This window comes from Symphodus melops (assembly GCF_947650265.1).
Source record: "Symphodus melops genome assembly, chromosome: 8".
Classification (NCBI taxonomy): domain Eukaryota; kingdom Metazoa; phylum Chordata; class Actinopteri; order Labriformes; family Labridae; genus Symphodus; species Symphodus melops.
Genome location: NC_136698.1, coordinates 7,260,840 through 7,281,506, shown reverse-complemented (window position 1 = coordinate 7,281,506; position 20,667 = coordinate 7,260,840). Strand labels below are relative to the sequence as shown.

General features: G+C 42.3%; 2 protein-coding genes across 3 annotated transcripts in view; one reads left to right on the top strand and one right to left on the bottom strand.

The window, feature by feature from the left end:
• The first annotated feature begins 664 nt into the window (after positions 1–664).
• Positions 665–5,652, top strand: arpc5b (actin related protein 2/3 complex, subunit 5B). Its single transcript, XM_079349849.1, has 4 exons — positions 665–965; positions 2,152–2,223; positions 2,528–2,704; positions 3,450–5,652. Exons 1-4 carry the CDS (start codon positions 825–827, stop codon positions 3,510–3,512), a joined length of 453 nt encoding a protein of 150 aa, XP_079205975.1. The 5' UTR covers positions 665–824; the 3' UTR covers positions 3,513–5,652.
• A 594-nt stretch (positions 5,653–6,246) lies between these two features.
• The window catches only part of hmcn1 (hemicentin 1), a 77,719-nt gene continuing 63,298 nt past the window's right edge, over positions 6,247–20,667 (bottom strand). The window contains exons 70-107 of one of the 2 annotated variants that reach the window (XM_079349847.1): positions 20,572–20,653; positions 20,232–20,368; positions 19,999–20,140; positions 19,734–19,878; positions 19,403–19,530; positions 19,149–19,305; positions 18,859–18,980; positions 18,576–18,740; positions 18,340–18,447; positions 18,030–18,167; positions 17,818–17,952; positions 17,262–17,531; positions 16,810–17,000; positions 16,463–16,676; positions 16,242–16,376; positions 15,779–15,969; positions 15,466–15,547; positions 15,005–15,274; positions 14,649–14,819; positions 14,371–14,541; positions 13,801–13,971; positions 13,530–13,700; positions 13,269–13,439; positions 12,796–12,966; positions 12,567–12,713; positions 12,304–12,441; positions 12,039–12,160; positions 11,259–11,496; positions 11,019–11,081; positions 10,803–10,922; positions 10,558–10,692; positions 10,377–10,490; positions 10,078–10,203; positions 9,793–9,921; positions 8,385–8,756; positions 8,116–8,235; positions 7,882–8,008; positions 6,247–7,360 (exon numbers count right to left, since the gene is read on the bottom strand). In XM_079349847.1, the coding sequence (XP_079205973.1) occupies positions 6,994–7,360; positions 7,882–8,008; positions 8,116–8,235; positions 8,385–8,756; positions 9,793–9,921; positions 10,078–10,203; positions 10,377–10,490; positions 10,558–10,692; positions 10,803–10,922; positions 11,019–11,081; positions 11,259–11,496; positions 12,039–12,160; positions 12,304–12,441; positions 12,567–12,713; positions 12,796–12,966; positions 13,269–13,439; positions 13,530–13,700; positions 13,801–13,971; positions 14,371–14,541; positions 14,649–14,819; positions 15,005–15,274; positions 15,466–15,547; positions 15,779–15,969; positions 16,242–16,376; positions 16,463–16,676; positions 16,810–17,000; positions 17,262–17,531; positions 17,818–17,952; positions 18,030–18,167; positions 18,340–18,447; positions 18,576–18,740; positions 18,859–18,980; positions 19,149–19,305; positions 19,403–19,530; positions 19,734–19,878; positions 19,999–20,140; positions 20,232–20,368; positions 20,572–20,653 (6,156 nt within the window). In that variant the 3' untranslated portion in view covers positions 6,247–6,993. The remainder of the gene's footprint in view (positions 7,361–7,881; positions 8,009–8,115; positions 8,236–8,384; positions 8,757–9,792; positions 9,922–10,077; positions 10,204–10,376; positions 10,491–10,557; positions 10,693–10,802; positions 10,923–11,018; positions 11,082–11,258; positions 11,497–12,038; positions 12,161–12,303; positions 12,442–12,566; positions 12,714–12,795; positions 12,967–13,268; positions 13,440–13,529; positions 13,701–13,800; positions 13,972–14,370; positions 14,542–14,648; positions 14,820–15,004; positions 15,275–15,465; positions 15,548–15,778; positions 15,970–16,241; positions 16,377–16,462; positions 16,677–16,809; positions 17,001–17,261; positions 17,532–17,817; positions 17,953–18,029; positions 18,168–18,339; positions 18,448–18,575; positions 18,741–18,858; positions 18,981–19,148; positions 19,306–19,402; positions 19,531–19,733; positions 19,879–19,998; positions 20,141–20,231; positions 20,369–20,571; positions 20,654–20,667) is intronic. The other variant, XM_079349848.1, reaches the window with a different exon arrangement.

Sequence of the window (20,667 nt, the reverse complement as noted above, 5' to 3'; positions counted from 1 at the left end):
TGCTTCAACAGAACCCTATTATTAACAACTTATTCCATGTGTAAACTTTAATATATAATGTTTGGATTATAAATTGTATTACAGAAATATACATATCTGGTACTGAAAGTTTTTTTGTATTAAAATCGAAAAAGATTAATTTGTGTGCACTTTATTGATCCTGAGGGAAATTCAAGTAAAGGGATAAAAGTGAAATATATACTTTAAAAACTTTTTTTTCAAATTAAAACAAAGCTTCAATTTTATTAAGTATTATTTGAGCTCTGACAACTAGCCTATTTGAAATAAATAAATAATATATACATAATAAAACAAATGAATAATGCTGCTGGCTATGCTACATTAAAAGATAAATAAAAAAGCTATTCAATTCTAATTTACTTGACAGCAGCAGCAGCACAAAACATTTTAAACTACATTTAGGGGGACATGTGGGCTACATAAGATATTATTCAGCAGTTATCAGAGGAAATGTAACGGGGTCCTTTTCTGTTTTGTTTTGTTTTTTCTTAAAAAAAGTCGACTCATAAGAAACATTAGTTTGCTGCGTTCACAGCTCAGACATGTTTTATGTTTGACCGCCCTCTTGCGACAAATAACTGAAAGCGCCGAAATCCACGTGTCGTATCGAATTCTGTCCACCAGAGAGCGCTATCTTGAAGGCGGAAGCAAATATCTCACAGAGAGGAAAGGGGAGGAAGTCAGGAAGCTGCTTGTGACAGCTAGCCTTATTATCACAGAGCAGCAAAGAAAAAAAGGCCGGGTCGAGCTTCATCTCTTTTTCTTTTTCGGGTTAGAAACAAGACGCTAAATCCGCTTCCGACATGTCGAAAAGCACAATGTCCGCCCGTTTCAGGCGAGTGGACGTGGACGAATACGACGAGAACAAATTTGTGGACGAGGATGACGGAGGGGAAAACCAGCTGGGTCCCGACGAGGCAGAGGTGGACTCCCTCATTAGACAATATCCTTTAAAAAAAGCAGGAAAAAAAACATGATTAGCACATTCAGATGCAGTCGACGAGTGTGTGTGTGGTACGTATGTAAGACATTTCCTGCATCATTTATTCACTGTTACAATGTACGTTCTGCTGCCGGCATGAATGGGCGTCCTGCATGTAGGCCAGTCACTGTTCAGACTTGCCTGACAGTCACATTCCAGGGATTTCTGCCCCCCAGTCTAAACAAGCTTTCATGCATGTGTTTTACCATTTGATTTAACAGAAATGCGTTTGAATACTCTAAACCCTGTGTGTAGTTAGTGATGCAGTACTAGAGGGGTTTGTGTTCAAAGAGCTCATGTTTACTCGCTGCAGTCTCCATTATAGTGAAGAAGTCTTCATGCAGAAGCTTTTAGGTGTGTTGCTGTGAAATCTGTATTCAGCTGAGCTGTTTGGTTTCAAACCCAGCAGTCCTTATAAGGCATTCATGTGCTCCACTTCCTCATGAAAGAGAGGAACCTCCCACCATAAACCTCCCACTGCTGGAAGATTAAAGCACAGGTCCAAATGTTTTCAAATCTTAATTACCTAACTATATTCAAATAATAAACATCGAATCAATCCCTACTCTCTGTTCTGCCTGTACAAAATCCACTCTTCTGTTAATAGTTTTCTGTTTTAGTTTCACAGACAGACTGGTACATACTGTAAGTGGTTTGTACTTAAACACCTGTGACAGTGCAGAAAGAAGCAGAGCAATTTGAGCATCACTTCTCTCTTCACGGACAGCCAGTAGATTTCTGAAAAGTTAGGACACTATGTAGACTATGTCACTGTTTTTTTTTTTTTGTTTGTTTTTTTTGCACAAAATTAAAACCCAATGTTTGATTTGAAATATTATTTTTGTAGTTGAGGCCAGCAGCAATACATTTACAAAAAAATTGGGACAGTGGCTACAAATTATGTGATGTGATGGGTAACCTGCACATAATGAAGACAGCATTAATGCTGAACTATACGTTCAGGTTTTGGATGAACGTGTGCTGCTGATAGGTGACTAAATGCCTTGCTTATGCCTTGGCTGGAATAGAACAGTGCTTCCTTCAGTCCTGACTTAAAACCTGTTGAAAATGTTTGGTGCATTATTGAGTGTGACACAGAGACCCTGGGTCTCTGTGCGTCTGGGTAGCATCCTTGACCCCTCTGCACAGGAAACCTCATGGAGGCTTTACACGCCGTTTTAAAGAATCCACCAATCAACACAAAGAACCAGAACGTCAAGGTGGGTTCGGACTTCTTTGCATATAATGATTAAACATTTGCCACATTTGTAAATTTCACATTCTTAACCTGAGTGAGGAAACGTTCTGTAAAGTAATCGCTCATGATAATTATCTGTCTCAGTGCATAGATTTAACACATCAATGTGCTGAAGGAAAAACAAATCCAAATCCTCGGCGCAGAATTTGAATCTTTAAAGTTTGCGCTGCTTAATAACTCATCCATGTTACATGAAAAAGAGGAGCGGGAGAAGTGTGCAGTAGTCCAGAGGTTCATGTCTCAAATGTCTCCCTGTCTCTTCTCAGGAGCGAGCTGAAGGTTTGGTGCTGAAGGTGCTCAGCGCCTTTAAGAGCAGTGACATTGAGAAAGCGGTGCAGTCTCTGGATAAGAACGGTGTGGACCTGCTGATGAAATACATCTACAAAGGCTTTGAGAGGCCGTCAGAAAACAGCAGCGCGGTCCTGCTGCAGTGGCACGAAAAGGTCAACAATCACACGCCAGTGTCTGACCAACTACTAATCTTTTACAGATTCACCGACTGATTCATTCTTCTATCCTGATATATATATATATATATGCTCAGTACTGCAGCCTGATTCTTACATATATCCTGACTTATAAACTGTATATCCTTTATTTAAAGTCAGCCATACCAGAGCTCTCTTTCCTGTAAACTCTGAAAACCTTCTTGTGTGGAACTAAATGGGGTATAAACATATACTTGAAAACAGCTTCTTCACTCTAATTTTGGCCTTTTTGTCATTTCTAAACTTTTCAATCAGTTGGTTTTGTAAATCAAAACTGTGTTCAGCTCGATCAAACTTTTCCTTAAAAAAAAAAAGGAATGGCTGAACGGTCTGGATGGCTTCTAAATCATTTCCGTTTGGTGCTGAATGGAAAATATTTTCTTGACTCGATGGAAAAGCTTTTATTTGAGATGATGATCCAAAGTGAAGTATGGAGGCAGTGCCTCCATTTCTTTTCTTCTTGTAGCACATTAGTTGGTTGGCTCTGTAAACATGTTTGAACATTATGTCTCTGAAGTTGTCTGCTCTTAGATGTGCCACTTAAAATAAACCGATTAGAGATCAACAGGTCTGAATGGGGGAAAAAATGAACGTTGAGCATTATGTTTGAGTTCAGGGTGGACCAGAGAAAGACTACAGAGATTGAGATTGTAAGGACTTTAAAAATAGCCTGATGATTTTTGTCTTCCTGTGTCTGCAGGCTCTGGCAGCTGGAGGAGTGGGCAGCATCGTCAGGGTCCTCACAGCCAGGAAAACAGTTTAAAAAGAGGAGCGGAGGATCGGTTCACTCCACATCACTGACAGATACAGGAGGACTGCTTCTGCACTGAACTGTTCATGTAATCTAACAGGCCGCATAAGGACTGAAAGGAAAAGGTGTCTTTTTTTTTACCTGATGTAAAAAAAGAAAAAAAAAATCCCGCTGCATCCAAGGCAACACTGAAAAAAAGGAGAATCAAATCTGAGTTACATTCGGTGAAATAAAGCGGTTTCTTCTTTCGTCCTGTGCATGATCACAGCCTACTCAACCATTGTCCTCACAGGGTGCTACAGACAACTCTTCACTTCATGTGTCTGCCCCCCCCCCCCCCCCCCCCACACACACACACACGCACACACACACACAGACCTATACACACTTCCTGTGTCACTTATCCTCCTTTTTCTACACACAAATAGTTCCCAACCAAACCTAAAAACACCAGCCTGCTACACAAATCTAGGACTCGCAGCAGTGTGTTCTCCCTTCACTTGGACACACACACACACACACACACACACACACACACACACACACACACACACACACACACACACACACACACACACAGAGTTGCAGCTTTGATTCTCTCAGAAACTCTGTTTTTTTTCTCTGCAGTAGAGACTTCCTGATGGAATCAAAGCCACACTCTGTGTTAGGAAATCCTCTCTTACTCTGACACTTTAACAGTGCAAGTAAAAACAAATAAAAGAGCAAATTCACAGATGGAGGGTGCTGGATTTACTCACAAGGGTCTTTGGGCATTCACAGGACTCAGGGTAGAAGTGAGTAGGGGGTTGGTGAAATCCATCCATCAGTTTCACGCCACAAGCTGACCCACTTTAGGATTATTATCCATCATGCATCTCCACCACCTCTCATAATGATCCCATTTCACTGTTCCTCTCCTCCACTGTCTGTCTGACTCACACTCGCACTCTCTGCGTCTGTGCGGGCCATCGTGTGGCTCTGCTGGTACTTAAGAACGAGCATCTTTTATTTTCTGCACATGCAGAAAAATCACCCTGAGAAACCATGTCAGTTTTTTTATTTTTATTTTTTTGGAATTTAACAGAAAAATAATCTAGGATGAAACATTTTGCTCCTGATTTTTGTTTTATACTAATGATTTATTTTTTTGTCAGTGGGAATCTCTACGTAACAATGAAAATCACTGCTTAAAAAGGGTAAGCATGCTCTGTGTGCTGAGCGGGATATAAAATATTGAATTTAATGTCTCTGGAAACAGAGAGAGAAAAGAAAAATCTTGTTTGCATGATTCACCTTTTGACAGCATTTTCTTTTCATGCCCCTTTTTCATGTTTTGTGACTCGTCTGGAAGAATCCAGTGATTTTTTTTTTCTTATTGAATTTGAGTTAAAAAAAAACTTTCTCATTCCTTAAAAGAAATCCACTTATGGTTTCGTTCTGCAAATTTTAAGTCATGCTGATGTTCCCATAATGACTTTTATATTTCTTTGTTTTTCTTTTTTTGCACCATGAGCAGGAAAGAAAACGTGGAAAGTTAAATCTGCCTGATCAGGTAGATGACGTCTGTTGCCAAATGATTTATTTAGTTGAATAAAAAATCATGTAACATACTGTAGAATTTAGGTTCCCTTGTGTTAAGAGAAGAATTTTGAAGATAAGGCGATGGAGTTATAATCAGAAGTACAAAAAGGATCATCAAAGTGTAAAAAGTGTTTGCTCCTTCTGCAGAGCGCGTGATGAGTTCAGTTCAGTTCTAGTGTCATGTCTTCTTTCAGTTCATTTCCAGAGTGGACTTTCTCAGTGGATGTTGCTTTTTTCTTTTCGAAACACACAATCTCTATCGCAAGTCTCACAAGTTTCATCAGTGGATATTTAGACATGGGGCGTCCATGTTTGAATACAGTCATCAGTGATGATGCATCCAGACATTAGATTGATTTTTCTAATGCAGTAACGTCTGGTTTGACATGAAAACTGAAGAGAACGTTTCACTTTCTTTTTCTGCTTCATGTAACTCCGGACAGTGATGCCCTTCCGTCCGAGAGGACAAGGGAGCACACCAGACTGATGTACAACCTGCCTTACTCCATATTCCTTTTTTATGTTTTTGTCTAAAAAAACAAACAACTAAAATAAAAGGTATAAATCCTGACTTTAAGCTTCCATGACCTCTGAGGATATTTGTCATCAACACACTTTGGGGAATAAAACCTGCAGATTTTATTAACTAATTTAAATTTGAATCTAGAGTTTTGTTGATAGAAGTAAAAATCCTTTAAAGACTTAAAAAGGCTTCTGAAAGGTTGCCATCCAAGGCTTGATATTGATGCTCTCACAGTGTAGTTAAAGCCTCCGTGAAGAGCGTTACCTTCTGTGACGACTTTGCTTTCCCCCTTTTTTTGGTTGCATTTATCAGGGATGCAAAGTTTCATTGATTTAGTTTGTAATCACTTTCCATCTTCATAATCTCAAGTGCTGAACTGAATTCTACTTCAGATTTTTTACAGTGCGTTGCCTGCAAGTGGCAAAACTTCTCCATTTCATTTTATCCGCCCGATTTATTCAACATTATGGATTGAAATTTAAGATTTTAAAATAAAAACCTAATACAACATAATACCATGAGTTTTTAACGCGTTATTCTCGTGTATTTTTCACTTTCGTGCCCTCGTGTGTGACATGCTTCTCGAGGATCAACTGGCTGGTTCTTGCAGGTATTCGTTATTAACTTTAACTTCAGTCTGTATTCATTTATTACACTTTTATTACAAAATGGTTACCATAGTTACAGTATGACAATACTTTATAAGAAAAAAACAAACATATTTACAAGTCATAAAAATAAAATACATCTTGGTGTGAACTATTGGATGGAGCAGTACGGCACATTGATGATGTAATCAGTGTAAAGCCAGGATACACTGAATATGAAAGGTTGCTACCTGAGGATGTTTAATATGTGACGGTCAAGTTTTCTATCGTCAGAATAAGCACCACAACTCGACGCAAAAGCTAAACAAAGGTGGGAAACTGCTTCCTTCTCATCCAAGCGTTTCCCAATAAGTTAATAATAGGTAGGCTAGATGTAAATAACAGGCTAGCTAAGGTTTCGTGATGAGGGTTGATGCCGATCTTAGCCACAGGTGGACGCTCAGCTCTGAGGAGGAGGAAACATGATCTTATAAATACATCTTTGGGAGTGGAAAATCTCATCCTATAACAGCCTGAGGTAAGGATTCCAGGATTGAAGCCAATAAATAGCCAGTTTTATCCAACATCCAGTTAACCTTCAGTGGTCTGGATTGTTTGAATCGTTTTCCTTATGTCTTCGGGGCTGTTTTCACTCTCTGTCTTCTCTCACTTGAACACAAAGTCTCTTTTTCTCAGTTTCTTTACGGGTGTGGCAGCTCCATAAAACGACACACACTCTCTTTTTATCCTAGTATGTGAAGGTCACAACTCCTCAGCGCACCTTCTGTCTCTTAAAGTGCTCTCAGTAGGGGTAGGCAGAGACTGCGATGTAGACAATGAAGGTTGTCTGGTACTCTATGCCTCCGTCTTCGCTGTAGGAGAGGGCTCGCACCTTCATGCGGTACGTCTGAGGCTCTCTGAGCGCCTGCGTGGTGAACAGCACTCCCTTCAGGTTCTCGTCTCGCAGCGCAAAAGGTAATGTGACGTCCTCGTCTACAGCTAGGAAGGTGGTTCTCGGGTGCATGACTCCATCCTGCGTGTAGGCCACCAGTCTGATCAGGTCCTGGTTGGCTGCGATGCCAAAGGGGAGAGACAACAGCTTGTACTCCAGCGCGTATGGGCTCAGCGCACACTCAAGGTCGTTTGGAGGACAGTTCTTCAGGCAAAACCTACAACAGAGACAACAGATTTTAGGTAAGGAGTCATACGTTATATAAAATCGAACAGACGTGTGTGTGTGTGTGTGTGGAGGGGGTGTTATAACTCATCGGTTTAGATTTTTATTATGCCTAAGAACTGTTCATAAACTCTTTGCCAGGAGGTTAAACCCCCCCCCCCCCCCCCCTTTGTCTGTTACTTGCTCAATCACAGATAGATAGAGATAAACCAATAGGTGATGTTTAATTCAGTTAAAAAAACAAAGTTTGTCCCTGGGGGGCAATTCAAATTAATATTTTTTCAATAAATAAGACGTCAAAGCGACTATGTTCATGTTTTATACAAAGTTGGTTTAGACCACAGACCTGGTGGTGGACTGTCATACATTTTGTCCCAATAAACATGATTAGTGTAAAACATTTCAAACAAAAGCAAAACACAAGACAAGACAATCACGATGTCTTCGGTCTGTGTAGAAATGTGTGTTTGTTTCTATCTTGACTGGGTTGATCTTTTTTCTGCAGAGCTTTACCCTGTGGCTGCGTCCCTCTGGTAGTTTGGTGGACAGGGTGTGTCTATACACTGGTAACTTCCTCTCATGTTGAAGCACATCCGGTTAGCTCCGCACTGGATGTTCTGTTCCAGACACTCGTCTATATCTGTGGATCAGGAAGACCGCTCATTGATCATTTCAGGACAACCTAGTACAAACTCCGGATGGAATGATGACGGATGAGGGAAACAGAGAACAGCAGGAGGCTCTCACCTTGACACGTTTTGCCGTTGGTCATGAGGCGGTACCCAGCAGGACAGAGACACCTGTGGCTCCCTGGTGTGTTCATACACTCGTGCTGACAGGCGTCCCTCACCTCACACTCGTTGATGTCTGTTGGTGACACACAAACAAAAAAAACACAAAAAGCAACAGAGTAATAAGAAATTCAGAGAGCACAAATGATATGCTGAGACATTAAAGCGCACACTGTTAGGTTTAGAAAATCCCTCATCTTATCCCTGCCTGTCCTCCATAGTTACCTACGCAGGAGCCCCCCTTGGACTCAAACCCCTGCTGACAAGCCAGGAAACCCTGTGGTGAGGCATGTGCGGCTTCTCTACGGCTCCGGCCCCTGTAGCGCCCCCGTGTGTTGGCTGCGTACGAGTGGTAACTTTGAGAGGCCAGGTTGTGGTACAGTCGCTGGTAGGAGCTGCTGTCAGCAGAGGACTGTGACGTCCTGTAGCCATATGAATAACTCTCATAGTTGGGCCGCTCCAGACGCTCCAGACCAGCACATGACTTGCCATCGCCCAGCAGGTGGCGCCCTGGCGGGCAGCTGCACTTGAAGCTACCCGGCGTGTTGATGCACTGGTGGGCACAGGGCTGGGGAAGCCGCTCACACTCATTTATATCTGCCCTCAACACAAAGAAAGACCAGCACCAAGAAAAAAAAACAAGAGGACAGAGTGATAGAAAAGAAAGACAGAAGAAGAAAGAGGTGCATAAGAAAAAACAAAGGTAAAAGAAGAAGATGATGGATGAAAAATAAACGAGATGGTGCGGGCCATGAAAACAAAGGAGGGAGATGAGGATGAGGGGGAAAAAAGGGTATATGTCAATGACCCCCAGTGTTCAACAATACATTTTCATGTGCCTAAGACAGAAATGTATTGAGATTATAAATACATGATTTGTATGAGAAAGAATCTCATATCAAATAATGGTAGAGGTTTGACAATCAAACCTTTGAATTTCGAGATCAAATTAACCTTTTTAAAAAAATTCAAATTTAATATCAGCTACTAAATCTGCTGTATTGCTTGATAAATAATTTACTGAAACAGACATCAGCTTCCAATGTTAATGATGTCAAGGTGAGTGTTGGCCAATACAAAGCGACTCCAGGAAATAGCCAGATCCAAACATAAAGTAAACACTTTTAAAAGTCAGAAATGGAAAAGAGTGAAAGGAAGTGACAGACAGATCTGAGACATGTTGGTGCTGGTCTCTTTGTGTCAAAGAAGAGACCATGTATGTTCCCTTTCTCTGTCTCCTAGCTCCTGTAAGCATCAGCTCATTGAGACCTGATGGCATGCTTTAAACCTTTGCTTTTCATGTTAAGAGTTAGTCAGCATGATTTATTAGAGATGTAAGCAAGCACTCGCAGTACATGTCCAAACTATGTTAGATAAATCAGCAGAGTTATTTGAGACTTTAAACAGAAGCAAGTCATTCAGACAAAGAGGGAAGTGTGCTGGCAGAAGCAAGCAAGCTGATGAGAAGTGTGAGGGAAGAGCACTGCAATAATATTTGAACGGCTTTACATACTGAATGTTAAGCAGAAAAGCTAGAAAATGGAGATATCAGCTGCCTTAGAAGTGTAAATGAAGCATGTTGAACATCATAACATTGCCTTAATAAAGCTTTTGCCTCTGAAGGTGTACATACCCACACAGGGTCGCCCCACTCCTTGAGATCTGTAACCCCGTGGACACGTGCAGTGGTAGCTGCCTCTGGTGTTCTCACAGATTTGATTGTATCTGCACTGATGAGTTCCATCTCTGCACTCATCGATGTCTACAAGCCACAGTGGACACAAAAGTAAAATATTATTCAAACCAAACATCTTATTTGATTCGTGTACTTTGGCAAATGTAAGTAAATCTTTGTTCAAATTTGTATCATTCAGCAAATGCACTCTGGCTCCGCAAGAAATTCTTTGTGAATCCTCACCTACACATGTCCCGTTAGCGCCTTTGGTCATACCACTGGGGCACAGGTCAATACAGGTGTAACCGCCCCGTGTGTTTTTGCACTGCTGATCTGATCGACACACTCTCTGTCTGCACTCATTTATATCTGTGGGGAATAGAAGAGTGCAGGAACACGTTTCTTTGAGCATATTATCTTTAGATAAGACCGTAAACATTTTAAAGCACTCAGATAATAAAAAAAGAAACATTTGAAGAAAAAAAACCCCATCATAAACAATACAAGTACAGCGTGAAAAGGTTGAGATGTAGCTGTCTCACCTATACAGCGTCGGTTCCTGAGTTGGAAGCCCGGCTCGCAGGCACATCTGTAGCTTCCAATCGTGTTCAGACAATGTTGATTGCACAGATTGGACTCCTGACACTCATTGATATCTGCACAACAGAGTGCTGTGTCAGCAAAATTCCCCACAAAATTGATGAGTAAAAATCGTCAATGTACCTGTGCAGCTGAGACCATCAGCTGTTCTCCTGAAGCCCCGCCCACAGCGCATTACACACCGGTAAGAGCCAATCGTGTTCTCGCACTCCTGTCTATCACTGCACACGCTCCCACCTAATGAACACTCGTCAATGTCTACAAGAAAGACACAAATCAAAAAGTTTGTGTAAATATAGTACAGCTGATAGCACTGATTGAAATCGGCTGTGTACGTTTGTGTGTGTGTGTGTGTTTGTGTTGTATACCCTGACAGGTCCTGCCGTCAGCTGAGATGGTGAGGCCTCGGGGGCAGGAGCAGTAGTAGGTGCCCATGGCATTGTGGCAGGCATGAGAGCAGGGGTTACCAACCTCACACTCGTTCTCATCTGCAAGACACAAACGATACATTCACAGCATGAAGCAACAGTCTAAGGCACACAGTTAGAATATTCTGATGTGTATCACGTGTTGATAATCACTACCTGCACAGTATGGCCCTGCAGACACCAGAGTGAATCCCTGAGGACACTGATTGCTGCGCTCTCCTGGAATCATGTAAACATTTCATTATTAAAAAATCACATTTGTAACAAAAATATGTTAAAAAAAGGAAAAAGGCAAGATTCAATGTTTGGTGACGTTTTGATGACTAACCAACAAAAAAACTAAAGGTTAGATCTTTTGTCCATGTATTCAGTCTTTTTACAGTCTAGTGTTCTCACCCTTAGCAATGCTAGCTTGTATGCTATACTTCAGCATCTCCTCCAGGGGGTGGTAGTGAGCACTGATGGCTGTGGCATGCAGCATCTCTACCAGGTATGGCATCTTGCCCTTGGACAGGTCGTAGGAGATGGTGTGGTTCCAGGAGTAAGGCACACTCTCTCTGTCGACACTGAACATGCGAGTGGACTGAGCATACAGCTGGCCTGGGCCTGTCTGGATGTAGTCCTCTGTGTAGTCCTGGGTCCAACAAAGTGTACATGTGAGGCAGCTTTAATGTTTAGGATCATTAACTAGAGTTCTTCCACACTCTCATGGATGTTTATGTAGAAAACTTGCTTGCAAAACTTCATTTTGGGTTTTACTGATATTTTCCAGGTTTCACGTCAAATTAGCTCTAGTTTAAACGCAGGGTAGCTAATTCTCTCCTGATACACTTTTTAAGATTGTAATAAGATTGTCATCTGCTGCAGTTGTAGACACGTAAAAACTTCGACCAATGTCGGCACTGTTTTTACATGTTTTACAAATCAATCAAGCCTCTCTACCCCATGCATGCATGAGCCCACACTCCACACTCAGCATGAGCTGAAATCCACTTCTGGACCGATGGCACTAATGCATGTAAGTGAGGGGCGTGGCTTTTCAGAGAGCGGAGAGGGGAGGGGGTGAGTGAATACGGAGAGGATGCTACTTTCAAAATCATGCTAGTTTTCAAAAATTACCTACCCTGCCTTTAAACTCATAAATAAAGACTCATAATATATCATTTATGCTTAAACCTTGATGTTGATGTCAGCGTGTGAGGGCAGCTGCAGGATGTGTCCGTTCACTACGATGTCCAATAGCAACACTCCATCCGAGTCCAGTCCTCTGGCTATGTGGGTCATCCTCAAGATCTCACCTAAAACATTTTAATTAAAACAAACGGTTTTAAAAATGTTAATCGGGCCCAAAAGCAACAGATTGAAACCAACCAGTGGTATCTCTGTAAGTAGCTTACATTGCTGATTTAATGCACAATCACTAAGGCACTTCTATTCTCACCTGTGGCAAACTCCACCTGTGTCTCTCTCCTGAAGATGCCCCCTGTTAGAGTGTAGCCATTGACCGCCTCTCCTACTTCCTGTGCAGTGGTCCAGTAGACAGGGTTCAGGATAGAGATGAGCTTTCTCATCGCAGGACCTTTATATAGAGGCAGAAAGGTGCATATCTTATTTGACATCTAGTCAAGAGGACTACTTGCTGCATTGATGCAGGTATACATAGATGAAAATGAAATCTAAAAGTAAATAAAACTGAAAACAAACCTAATGTCCTGGGTATATTATTAATAGTGGCTTTGATGGTTCTACTGCCTGACTCGCTGTCTATGATGGTGGCATTGAGGATGGAGATGCCAAACTCAATATCATTGATGTTCCCAATGATGCTTCCTCGTGCCCTCTGGGGTCCACCTGGTAAAAAAGGTTTTGAATTATTTGATGCTGCACTCAGCTGCAAACATAGATGTGGTTTGTTTTTCTGAAAATCTCTCACCTGGGCAGGCCTGAGTGTTACACCTGGATAACTGAGAGGAGTCTCCAGGACAAGGCCGGCCCCCATTACTAGGAGATGGACTATTACAGAAACGGACCCGTGACCTCTCTCCTACTCCGCAGGAAGCAGAGCAATCTCCCCACGGCTGCCATGGACCCCAGTTACCATCAACTGTTAAAGTAAACACATGTAAACAGAATGTATTAGAACTCTAACAGAAAACATAATCAGAGAAAGGACAAGTACGTCTTTTTGTGTTACTTTCGACATATTAAATACACAGCTTCTCACAGATAAGAATCTTTTGAATTGAAATATGAATAGAGACACCTTCTACATACTTTTATTTTGACACAGCTATCTTTAACCTACAAAGCTGCTTGACATTTGATGCAACATAAAGCTGTTTCTTTCAAAGACTTTTGGAAATGGAGCAAGGCCTCGCTGGCCCGACACAGCCTTTAACAACTCACCAGGACAAATGTCTGTGCTGCATCTCTGTATTTGTGAATCGGCACCTGCACAAGCCCTCCCACCATTGGCCGGTCTCGGATTGTCACAAGTCCTGTAGCGTCTCATCTGACCTCCATTACATGTCTTACTGCAGCTACCCCAGCTAGTCCAAGGACCCCAGTTACCACTGACTAAAAGACAGAGGGTCAAAATATTCAACATAAGACGAGGCAAAGAAGTTCACATCACAAATCATGTACACATTAAACCGTTATGCTCACTGGGGCAAGGGTCACTGTTGCAGAAGTCAATGTGCACATCATTGCCTTCACACTGTCTGCCTCCATGCTGAGGGGCGGGGCTAGCACAAAGGCGTGTCCTCTGTCTGGTCCCGCCTCCACATGAAACACTGCAGGCTCCCCAGCTCACCCAGGATGACCACTTCCCATCCACTAAGGGGTAAAAGAAAAGAAGCCAGAAGTGAGGGGTTTTTTTCCACATCCAGTCACAAACAGGGATCTGAACAACAATGTACAATCCATGAGTCCTTACCAGGACACTGTCTTTCTTTACACATTTGTATTTGGGTGTCTGAGCCCTCACACTGCGGCCCATCAAATGCTGGAGGAGGGTTGTTGCACAGCCGGATTCTGGACTTTATGCCTTTGCCACAGGTCTCACTGCATGGGCTCCACGGTAGCCAAGATCCCCAGTTACCTGCCACTGTATCAGTGTCAACAGAAAGTCAATGCACAGACCTACAGTAACATTTTTACTCCCACTGGTGGAAAATAACATTTCATAAAGTTAAAAAATTTTCCGGACCTTCGTAACTTTATTATTTTCATTTGATGGCACGTCATAATTTCACTCCACAACTTATCAATATATTCATTATTTATTTTAGATAACAGGGTTCAATAATAAACAGTTTCAGGATGATTTATTTATTAATATTTGGAAATATATGCGTATCCACTTTATGCTCAGTAGAGTTTGCTGATTAAACAAGTATTTCTGCCATGTTTTAGACTTTATATTTCAATAGAATATTTCAATAGTGTGAAACTCCTAATTATATTTAATTCAAGACAATATTGTACTACTTCTTCTGTCTCTTACCTGGACAAGGGCGGACACTGCACATTATAACCTCCACTGCCTTCCCCTCGCAGGGCCGGCCTCCTTGCTGAGCTGGAGGGTTACTGCAGGTCCGAACCCTGGTTCTGTTGCCCTGGCCACAGGTACGAGAACACTCCTCCCAGAGAGACCACTCTGACCAGTTACCATCCACTGTTGAAGGACAATAGTACAGATGCTCTTTTCTCACATTCGACATGTGTATTTGGTTTCTATTTGTTCTAGGTTTAACAGTCTGTTACATATTTAAGCACCCTCACCTGGACAGGGCTTTCCCTGACAACTACGTGTCTCTGAGTGAGATCCTGCACAGTGACGCCCTCCATTGGCAGGTCGAGGTTTGTTACACTGTCTCAGCCTCTTCTGGGACCCGACACCACAGGACACACTGCATGGACCCCACTCTGTCCACTCCGAATAGCCCCCATGAACTGACAAAAAAATTACACTTTTCATTCAGTCTTTTTTTAAGATGGTTGTTTTTGTTTTGTACTTATTTATTGTGGCTGTTTTTTTAAATGGAGAAGGAAAACGTTTTTATTTGAGATGTTTGAAATAAATTTCGAATAAGGTGTAGAAATACGACTTTAATAATAATGTGTAGAAACATGCTCACCTCGTACAGTGAGAGTGACCCTGACCAGCACTGATCCCAGCAAGTTTCTTGCCACACATTCATATTCCGCTGTGTCCTCCTTCTGGGCACTGCTGATCCTGAGAGACCCATTGGACAGGGGGGAAAAGCGGTCGTTGCCAAAAAGCGGGCGTCCCTGGCGGGACCACTCCATCATTGGTGTCGGTTCACCCTCTGCCTGGCAGTTAAGCATGACTGTGGTGCCAGCATCTACGACGGTCTCCACTGGCTCCACTATGATGGTGGGTGCACCTGGAAGAAGGGAGACCTTTTTTTAACCACTATTTCAAGTTCAATTTCACTGATTCCCCCCATTTTGGAGATAATGTCTTTAAATGTTTCAGGGGAAAAATGGATTTGATTTCCTTTTTTAACTTTTATATTTGGACATGTGGCAGATTTTAGGCAGGAAAAAGACTGACAGGGAGGTGATAGAAACTCACGCTGCAAGGTAAGTGTGACACTCCTTTCCACCACGCCAGCATCATTTGTTGCCACACACATGTAGCTGCCTGCATCTTCACTCTGTATGAAACATTAGGAAAGGACCATCATTGACATTATCGAAAATAAGTCCCAAGATATATTCATACCTTCTTTAACAAGATGGTCTGAAAATACCACACATTTCCAAAAGTATTTTTTCTACTTCAGAGATATTTGTTCATAAAAAAAGGCTGATTGAGCCATCACTTCAATCTCAGCTTTTTAATCAACACTTCTCGTACGAGCTCACTGTCTTGTGTGTTTTCATACCACAGTGCCATAGATGGCAAGGGAGCCGTTGTCCAGCTGCCGGATGCGGTTGTTGATCTGGATGTTGATTCCACTTTTGCTCCATCTGATGATGGGCAGGGGGTCTCCCCGAACCTCACAGTTTAGGATGGCGTTACCACCCAGAGGCTCAATGCGGTTGGAGTGAGGGTCCCCATCAATGATAGGAGGCTCTGGAGAGAGACAGTTGAATGTGCAATTAAATTATGGACACATCACATGAAAAGGGTCTAGTGACATTACTTGTTTAAACATTTATCAGCACCAAAAAGATTTTAAGCCTTTTTTAATAAATATTCATATCTTCTCACGACTACTTATGGTATAAACCCTTCATTGTTTGTAAACATTTAACAGACGCTTGATTTAAAAAAAAGTTACATTTTTGGCCAGTTACATAAGTCAAGTTTATGAAAATGAACCAAACAATATCCTTTTATTTTACCTTTGACATAGACGAAGCCCAGCGACTTGATGGTTCCTACGTTATTTTCTGCCACGCAGGTGTATGTGCCTGAATCGTCTTTGCTCACTCTCTCTATAACCAGCTCACTGTGGCCGTTCATGTGATCGTAGTGGACTAAAGCAGAGAAAAATATACTGTTAAAAGTCTCTATTCTAATGCCTGATATAAAGTTGACAAGTAGGTCCTGCTGTATAAAGCACCTGGGATTATGTTGTTGTTAAAGGCCCATGTGATTCTTGGTGGTGGCATGCCGCTGACTCCACAGGCCAGCAGGAGGCGCTCTCCCTTGTTGAGGGCCATGTCTCCGAGCAGCTCAGTGAAGACAGGGTGAGTATGAACAGACAGGGTCACTGTCTGACTGTCCTGTCCGACCTCATTAGTGGCAACACAGGTATAAATACCTGCATCTTCAGGCTGGTGCAGAGAGGAAGGAGAGAACCAAAGCCGCTGAAGTTAATATGATTCAAGATAAATTCACCTTCCATCAGTCCAAAGAAATACAAACGGAAATATCTTTAGTTGTTGTTTTCTCATTTGTTTCACTCACATGAGCGCTGTCTATCACCAGCTCTCCAGATGGCAGGATGGTGTACTCCCCTGAGCTTTCCACTACAGGATTACCATCCTTCTCCCAGGACAGGCTCGGCTGAGGGACTCCCTCGGCCACACACACCAGCTGAGCCTGATTGTTTTCCACCACCGCTACGTCCTTCTCTCCACCACTGATGGAAGGTGGGACTGCAAAGGTTGGGAGTCCAGTTAGGGCTTCATTAAATATACATAATCATAAAGAGTACTGGCACCCAGGACTTTACATTTAAGATTTGAGACCAATTTGCTTAATTGGTCCGGACCAAAAAGGTCATGTATGTGACTGAAGAAAATCCAAAGGCGGTATCATTTCTGCTCTCTTAAAAAAACATAAATCCTACTTTTAAAACCACATACATTGCATGCAGCTGTTTTGTGCTCTAAGATACTGCATCAATTGAGACTTACCCTGTACGGTGAGGCTCATCTCTCGGCTGACAGTTCCTGCCACATTGGCAGCAGTGCAAGTGTATCGTCCAGTATCCCTTGGCTGGATGAACGCGATCTGCAGGGATCCTGAACTGAGCACCCGCTGCCGTACAGATTCCCTCAGCGGCTGCCCGTCTTTATGCCATGAGACAGAAGGGGGAGGGGAGCCGTCTGCTTGGCACTCAAGTGTCACAGAGGAGTCCACAGGTGTCACATACTTTTGAGTTTCTGAGCTGATCACCGGAGGAACTGCAGAACAAAGAGAAAATTAGGCTGTTAAGCTTAACCTGCATTCCCATTGAGGGAATGCCGGTTGTTAGTTAAAAGAATCATTACGGTTTCCTGTCAGGATAATGAATTAAATAAAGGCAGACCTCTGCCAAGATTTAAGCAATAAATATAATTGTGCAACCAACACTGTAACTTTATACAAAAGAAGCATCTCAGCAGGACTGTAAAAAGAACATACTGCATTGTATGTGTTCTCTTGAATTGTAAACTTCATTGTATATAACTGCTAAATGCTGTGTCCTACCTTGGACTCTGAGTTTTGTCTTGCTCAGTGCAGTGCCTGCAGGGTTTTGAGCCACACATATGTATGTTCCTGAGTCTGACGCAGAGGCCTTAGAGATCTGCAGACTTCCAGTGGGCAGCACGGTGAAACTTCCACCTGTTATACCCCAGAAGATACAATGTTATGACTGATAACTGCTGAGTCCTAACACTCACAGACACAGGAATAATTACCTGTGGTGTGTATATTGATGCCTTCCTTCTGCCAGGTAATGGTGGGTCTGGGTGAGCCTGTGGCCTTGCATGGCAGAGTTATGGGGTTATTCAGGATCACATCCAGGGTGGGTGGATGAGACTGGATCACTGGGAGCTCTGTGGAGAGTGATGGGAGAAGAATGAGGCTTAGGAAGATCTCAACAGATACAGAAACTTTGATACCGGAAACAATTTTGTTCTGAAAAATCCCCATTTGTGTATTTGTCTTTCTCCACATCCTCCAAACACCACTGTATGTCTTGATTTATGGTTCTTGGCATGATCTTACCCTGCACTGTGAGCTGCATGTTGCGGTGGGTGGAGCCTGCAGCATTCTTAGCAGTGCACGAGTAGCGTCCTGCATGACTGAGCTCTGCTGAGGCGATTTCTATTGGACCTGAAAACAGATCACCACATCATTTAAAACAGTAAAACAAACAAAAAAAACCTAAATGTATGTAAAAACACATTTTTTAATGCATTCCTTATTTCCCTGATCTTAACTGAATTAGGGATTATTCTGACCTGTAGGGAGGATGTTGTAGCCCTGTCCCTCTTTGGAAAGCTTCATGCCGTCTTTGCTCCAGTGGATTGTAGGCTCTGGGACACCGGATGCAGTACAGGAGATAACCACTGGGGACAGTCTGGTTACAACTAGCTCTGTGGGTTCATCAGCTATAGATGGAGGGACTGGAAGGAGAGGAGTTAGAAAAAAATCATCACCAATGCTCTTGTTGTTAATTAACAATAAGTCTTTTCACACCAAGGGATCAAGTAATTCACCATCAACACATGCTCAGTCACTCACCATGAACAGTGAGGTTTATGGATCTGGAGTCCTCTCCTGCCTCATTAGAGACCACACATTCGTAAACTGCTGTGTCCTCCACTGTTGGTGCTATCACTACCAGGGAGCCTGATGATACTAATCTGCAATAGCAAGAATGTTTGTTATTCTTTGAGTATTTTTTTATTGATGTGATAAAAAAATACATTAAAAAAGTTTGGGAATGGCAAGTAAATGTTTCTTCATTTATTTGTCTCTTCATTTTTTCAATCTTGAATTAGAAAACAGAGAGGGAGAAAACCTGGATCAACCTGTACATATTTTGGTTCTGATCAGTGTTGATGGATCGACCGTTTTTCATCCAACTGACGGTAGGTTTGGGGATGCCGGTGGCCTCGCAGGACAGAGTGGTTTGAACGTTGACTGTAACCGTCACATTTGTTCGGCCAGCAGCGATGGAAGGAGGGACTAAAAGAAGAGATTATCATAAAATGATTGGGTGACTGTGTTTGTTGTTTACAGAGTGTTTCAGTTGTTTTGTATATAGTATTTATCTCTCACTCACCATAAACTTGCAGATCCATCCTCTTGCGTTGTGTTCCAGCCTCGTTTGTTGCCATGCACAGGTAGCGTCCGGTGTCGGTCACCTGGGCAGAGTGGATATGTAATGACCCATCCTCTGCAAATGTGTACCTGCACATGTTGGTACGGAGTGGTTAAGATACACAAGAAAATGACAATGAGTTTTGCTAAAATATTTCAATAACTTTTTTTTTTTTACAAAGCTTGTGCATTTATTATCCTAAAAACTACAAACACTTCACTGACTGTCAACAATTCTCCTTTGAAGACAAACTAGCAAAAAAGCTTCATAATTATGAAACACCCAAACTTACCTGGGGTTATTCCCTGCCAATACTGTTCCATGTTTCCTCCAGGATACTCGTGGTGGTGGCACACCACTTACAATGCACTCCAGCACTGCAAGCTTGTTGATGTGCACTGACACTGACTGGGAGCCTTCCTTGATAGTCGGGGCCACTGAAGGGACACAACATGGATTAACACATTTGTTTTTTCTCCTGGACAATAATTACAGCTCTTATTCTCTTATAAATAATTGTAAGCTTCTTTAGATCTATGCGTTATTTATGGCTGTACCATTGACAGCCAGGTTAAACTGCCGTGTTGTCTTGCCAGCGATGTTACTGGCCACACAGGTGTACTGCGCTCTGTCCCCGAGCTCAGCCATGTTGATCTGTAAATAGCGTCCACCTGAGAGGATTCGCACACGGGCAGAGGCCTACGGGTACATAAAAATAAAAAACCCTTTAGAGTACATTTTAAGGAAAGAGTTAACGATGAGTGAGTTTTAGTTTTGTTCAAAATCTGACCTTTAAAAGTTGACCGTCTTTGAGCCAGGTCAAAGTTGGAGGTGGAACAGCGTCTGACTTGCACTCCAGAGTCGCCTGTCTGTTCTGCAGCACTGACACGTCCTGAGGCGAGCTCTCCCCGGCAATGTTAGGGGGAACTATTACAGGAAAACAAGACCCACATCATTTATTAACTTTAACTTTCCAGAATGATTAAAAAAAGACACTTTTACAGATGTAATTCATTTAGCACAGGTTGATGGACACGTTTTTTTTCACATATTCCTCTGTCTATGTATTGTTAATTCAATGTTATGCACAGTTAAGACTTAAATGTGTGTTTCATATCGTTGTTACTAACCGTGCACTCGAACCAGGAAGTCCTTATCATCATCTCCTGCTGGACTATTAGCCAAACAGCTGTATCTGCCCGTGTCCTCCAACTAAAAAAAAAGTT

Bases quoted from the DNA above. Each gene is read 5' to 3' on its own strand.
- arpc5b (XM_079349849.1), top strand. From the start codon at position 825: ATGTCGAAAAGCACAATGTCCGCCCGTTTCAGGCGAGTGGACGTGGAC. The intron at 966-2,151 runs TATCCTTTAAAA...CCCCTCTGCACA, and splicing joins TGGACTCCCTCATTAGACAA to GGAAACCTCATGGAGGCTTT. The intron at 2,705-3,449 runs GTCAACAATCAC...CTGTGTCTGCAG, and splicing joins TGCTGCAGTGGCACGAAAAG to GCTCTGGCAGCTGGAGGAGT.